Source organism: Crocuta crocuta, unplaced genomic scaffold, assembly GCF_008692635.1.
Source record: "Crocuta crocuta isolate KB4526 unplaced genomic scaffold, BGI_CrCroc_1.0 scaffold39, whole genome shotgun sequence".
NCBI lineage: Eukaryota > Metazoa > Chordata > Mammalia > Carnivora > Hyaenidae > Crocuta > Crocuta crocuta.
The window spans coordinates 8,664,497-8,669,997 of NW_027533334.1; the positions used below are offsets into that span (position 1 = coordinate 8,664,497).

The 5,501-nt window shown below is 50.4% G+C and overlaps 1 protein-coding gene across 6 annotated transcripts; it reads left to right on the plus strand.

Annotated features, from left to right (window-relative positions):
* The first annotated feature begins 1,085 nt into the window (after positions 1-1,085).
* On the plus strand, positions 1,086-5,232 carry TSPYL5 (TSPY like 5). Of its 6 annotated transcripts, none has more exons than XM_077748172.1 (3): positions 1,086-3,157; positions 4,369-4,423; positions 4,543-5,232. In XM_077748172.1, exon 1 carries the CDS (start codon positions 1,138-1,140, stop codon positions 2,212-2,214), a length of 1,077 nt encoding a protein of 358 aa, XP_077604298.1. In that variant the 5' UTR covers positions 1,086-1,137; the 3' UTR covers positions 2,215-3,157; positions 4,369-4,423; positions 4,543-5,232. The 6 variants fall into 6 exon arrangements, with proteins under 6 accessions (XP_077604298.1, XP_077604300.1, XP_077604301.1 ...); XM_077748174.1 differs by having other exon boundaries at positions 1,086-3,116; XM_077748175.1 differs by lacking the exon at positions 4,369-4,423.
* Positions 5,233-5,501: the final 269 nt, after the last annotated feature.

Sequence of the window (5,501 nt, forward strand, 5' to 3'; positions counted from 1 at the left end):
GCTCAACCGAGCCACCCAGGCGCTCCAGGCTGGGCTTATTCTTTTTTTTTTTTTTTTTTATGTTTTATTTATTTCTAGGAGAGAGAGAGAGAGACAGCGTGAGCAGGGGAGGGTCAGAGAGAGGGAGTCACAGACTGAAACAGGCTCCAGGCTCTGAGCTGGCAGTCAGCACAGAGCCCGACGCGGGGCTCGAACCCACGAACCGCGAGATCATGACCTAAGCGAAAGTCGGACGCTTAACCGACTAAGCCACCCAGGCGCCCCCAGGCTGGGCTTATTCTTAAGAGCTAGTGCCGTCCTCTGTAACACAGCAGGCCTAGAAGGATTGGCCACTTGCAAATATAAAGCATAGGCTAGGAATCAGATGGGCTTGCGTCGAATTGTGCTTCCATCCCTTACTGTGTAATATCAGGAATATTCCTTGGTGTCCCAGAGCCACAGTTTTCTCATCTGGAAAATGGGAACAACAACGCTTCCCTCACTTACTGAGATAATGCACATAAAGCATTCAATGCGTTTCCTGGTTCATAATGATCTTATAAAATACCATTTTTTATAATTGTTAGTAACATCCCACCACCTATCAAGTCGTCTTGTGGTCTGGTACTATGGTACCCACCTTCACATTCTCTGAAGTTAAGGCACCATGGCAAATCCCTCAGCAAAGGCTTTCCAAGAGGAAACACAGGGACCAAGAGCAGTTTCGTCCTGGCAAATGTCACAAGAGATAATTGAAGGAACTGAAGATGTTTCGTTTAGAAAGTAGATGATGGGGGGCGGGGAACACCCGTGATAACTGTCGCCATCTGTCTTGCATGAGAGGAATTTGACATGTCCTATGAGACCCAGCGGGCACAAATGAGGCCAAGGCGAAGAACCTGAAGGAAGGCACACGCGCCCATTACACACAAAGCGAGGAAGGACGCGACGCCGGAGAGGGGGTCTGGGAGGGTGGGCTCCTGCGCAGCTGCGGCGGCGGAGCCAATCACCGCGCGCAGCCCGTCCTCGCGCGAGGGTACAGTCGTACAGTCGTGACGTCGGCGGTTGCCATGGAGAGGCCGGCTCAGTAGCAACCGCGAGCCGGCGCCAGGGGCCGCAGGGTCGGAGCGTGGCTTTGAAGCCGCTTACGCCGCCACCATGAGCGGCCGAAGTAGGGGTAGAAAGTCGTCCCGCGCCAAAAGCCGGGGCAAAGGCCGAGGCAAAGCCCGAGTTCGCGCTGCTCCCGACGACGCCCCCCACGACCCGGACCCAACACAGTGCCAGAGGCTCGGGGAGGAGGCCCAGGNGAAGGCCACGTCCCTCTCGGAGCGCCTAGCGACAGACACGGTCTTCGTGGGAACCGTGGGAACGGTGGCAAGGCCAAAAAATGGCCCCCGCGTTGGAAATCGGCGCGGTGCTGCCGGGAAGAAGGCCTCAGAAACCTGTAGCGCAGCGGGGAGGGGACCGCAGGCCGTAGCAGGTGGGAAGCTGAAGAAAGGGGCTCCGGGGGAGAGTGTCTCCTCCCCTGTGGTAGAGGAGACGAAGGTGGAGAGGGATGCAGGGTCGGGGCCCCTGGCGACAGACGGCCGCATGGATACGCTCGAGACCGTCCAGCTGAAGCTGGAGACCATGAACGCGCAGGCGGACAGGGCCTACCTTCGGCTCTCGCGGAAGTTCGGGCAGTTGCGACTGCATCACTTAGAGCGCAGGAACCTCCTCATCCAGAACATCCCAGGTTTCTGGGGGCAGGCTTTTCAGAACCACCCCCAGCTATCCTCCTTTCTGAACAACCAAGATAAAGAGGTTCTCAGCTACTTGAACAGCTTGGAGGTGGAAGAGCTTGGCCTCGCCAGATTGGGCTACAAAATCAAGTTCTACTTTGGGCGCAACCCCTATTTCCAAAATAAGGTGCTCATCAAGGAGTATGGGTGTGGGCCTTCGGGTCAGGTGGTGTCTCGCTCTACTCCAATCCAGTGGCTCCCAGGACATGATCTCCAGACCTTAAGCCAGGGGAACCCAGACAACAGCCGTAGCTTCTTTGGGTGGTTTTCAAACCACAGCTCCATTGAGTCCGACAAGATTGTGGAGATCATCAACGAGGAACTGTGGCCCAATCCCCTGCAGTACTACCTTATGAGTGAAGGGGCCCGTGCAGAGAAAGGAAAGGAGGGCAGGCAAGGTCCAGCCAAGCAGCCAGTGGAGACCCCTGAGCCTGGGGCAAACAAGTCCGACTGATTTGGCACCAGTCTCCCAACTACCTCCTGTTAGACCTGTGCCTAGCTAACCACACGTGTTTGGCCGTCTGCCTTCTCTTCATGTTGGCCTCTGTGCACTCGTAATTCCCTTTGGACTTCAGTGACAAGAATATGGTATTTATGATCATGTTCTTTTGCCCCTTTGTGGCCTTCTTGCTTTTTTCACGTTAGTGTTACATGTTAAATGACCTCACCCCTACTGTTTATACGTTAAGCACACATGCTTCAAATGTGTGCTGCCTTTGTCTACATTGCCTGGACCGTGTTCTCAGCTGTGGCCTTTCCCAGCTGTCTTTCACATGGACACTCATGAGTCATCCTCCACGAGGACCAGTGCATTCTCGGGCTCTGCTGCTTCCGGGCAGCAGACTTGCTGAGCTTTATGTTCATGCTGGCCATGCGTGCCATCTCTGGTGGGTTCTTCTGTTGCCACTGCAGAATGAAGCTAGCCCACATGGTATTGGCTATCAGCCAAAACTGATTGTTCCAAGGCCCTGGGGCCACCAGCCAAGGTTCCACCATCTACTGGATCTCTAGCTTTGGCCAGGGGCCTATGCTGCCCCACTGGATGTGCGGAATAGCACTTGACTGCTGGGCATGGATGAGGTTAAGAGTGAGAAGCATAATGCCATGTGTTCTATACCATCATGGGTCTCTTCCTGCCTCTGGGCCCTTCTGATGAACCTTCGTCAGGGTCTATCATGTGCCCCATCATTGTCAGGCCACTGAGATTTGTCTAGGTTGCAATTGGCCCTAGTTGGCTTCCCGGTCAATGAGGACCTCAAGAACTGCCTGTGGACCAAGGCCCCCTGCCAGTGCATGAGACACACCTACCTTCCCCAGGCTTCCAGGAACCCTACTGCCTGCCAGACTGATGGGCAGGTATGTGGACATGTGCTCACTGTCATCATGCTGTGGCTCAGGTGAGGGTGGGGACTGAACCCACATACAATCTAGGCACCTTTGTCAACTCCTCTCATCCCTGGCTAGCATATGACCAGAGTGCTATAGTGGGGTTGCGGGAAGAGAGATTTTTGATCTATGGGCCTGTGTCTACTTCATCTCACACCTCCATACCTCCTTACTTACCCTTCCTTCACTCCTTTCTTCCGTCCCTTCCTTTCCTGTCCTCCTTTCTTCCTCCTCTACTCCTCCCTTCCTTCCCTTTTTGTTTCAATGTTACTACAGCTCAGAGAGCGAAAACAACGGAAAAACCAGGGTTTCCTGCGTACAGCTAGTGAGACAGCTAGGACTTGCTGTGCACACTCACACATTGAGCTGACAGAGGGCAGTGGAAACCAGAAGGCCAAGGTCTGTGGTCAGATCTCGGTCCCAACTCCTGGATGCACTCTATTAATTCTAAAGTTGAAAATTCTTTTCATGGCTAACAAGAATTATAAGCCCCCAAGGCAGCAGTGTTGTGGTCTAGTGTTTACCCCTGTTCCAACTTTTTGTGTGTGCTCCTTAAGACCCAGCTGCCTCCTATTGTTTCCTCTTCTGTGGTAGCCACTGGCCATCTGGCCCTCGTTCCCCAGCTTTCTACCCTCAGCAGCCCTTTGCTGTCTCCACTTGTACCTTGAGATACCTTTAGGAGTAGGCTTTTGTCCGGAGGCCTGGGGCCGGGGTGGGCAGAATCTGTTCTGGGTCACCAAGGCGCACTTCCAGTGGGTATAAAAGCTGAGCTCGGCCTTCTTTCTCCTTCACATCCCTAAGGGTGCCGCGTTAAGACTGTAACTCCCTTTCCTTGTGAGAGACCTTGTTCTGAGTTCCCCAAAGGCTGGGGAGGCCCTGGCGCAAAATTGTAGAGAGGATGTGCCAGGCAGGGCACTGGGAGCAAAAACAAGAGTAGGCATGAACCTGGTGTGGAGATGGGCCTGAAGAATCAGATAGAAATGGCTGAGGAAGCCTCAGGGAGAGTATGCCTAGCTCTTCTCAGTGATGCAGGGACAGGGAGGGACCTTCCGCAGAGTGAGGAGGGGAGAGTTAAAGGGATCATGGGCCAACACAGTGCCTAGATGTAGGTTTGCCCCAAGTTTTGACCAGTCATTAACTCATCATTAGTGGATTTTATAAATCACAGAAGCAAACCCAAAACAGAATAATGTTACTTTGGATGCTTTCTCTTTTGTTCTAGGTGTGGCCTTGCGTATGTGGAAGATTGATGCTCTATGCTGCTTATCTTGCCATAAGTAAAATCTTACCACTTTCCCCATTTTGCCTAATGGGAGTATGTAGCTGTATAGGTCTGCTTTTTTTTTTTTTTTTTTTTTTTTTTAAACGTTTTTCTGTTTATTGTGGACATTTTCAGACATGCACAGAAGAGGAGAGGATGATCCCTGGACCCTAGGTATCCATCACCTAGCTACATCAATTATGATCAACCTCGTATCTTCTCTCCCCACCTGTATTGTTGACGGAAAGTCGGACACTGTACCAGTTCAGCCTTGACTACTTTGGGAGATCAGGACTTTCTTTTGGTGGTGACAGTGGTGGGGTGCACTGTCATGATCACATCAGGTCTGCTTTTTGCTTTGAGTGTTAATTGATGAAGTTCTAGAAATGGGCTTTAGAAGTGAAAATCTTCAAGATTAACAGGGAGTACTCAAAAAGAGATGAAAATATGCTCCCTTTTCCCTGCATCTGCAAAAGGAGAGAGACTGTTGTGTTATAAATCTTTCAAAGACTGATTTGGTAAGGTGCTTACTCGAGACCCTTCACCAGAATATCAGTCTCTTTTGCCTGTAAAAGATGGAGACTTGTGTGACTGTTAGAAATACCATCAGCTTGTCTGGTCTCATAACTCTGGTCTTGAAAGTATAATTTGGAAATTGTTGCTGTGTTCTGTAAAAACCTCCCCAAAGTAATCAGTAACTGGTTGTCTTACTTGCTAATTTGACATCCTGCTAATAATGCAATTATTCCTTTGTTCCTAAACAGTATAAATAGTTGTAAGCTTGCATGCATGATGGAAAAATAAAAGTCTGTATCTCTGTTATAATTTTTATGTTTAAAAAAGAATTGGAAGGTTAAGCCAAAGCTGGGTAGTTGAGGGGATGTATACGTTGGCTTCGAGTGATTGCTAGGTCTCAGGCCCTTGTTTGACTAGCTGTCTCACGATATTCAAAATTCTGATTCCCAAGCCCTTAGCAGATATTGAGATTCTGTGGTTCTATAATGAAGCCATGGAGTTCTTGTTTTTAACAAGTTTTCCAGGTGATTTTCGTATAAATCCAGTGCTTCTCAAATTTTAGAGTACATCTGAATTGT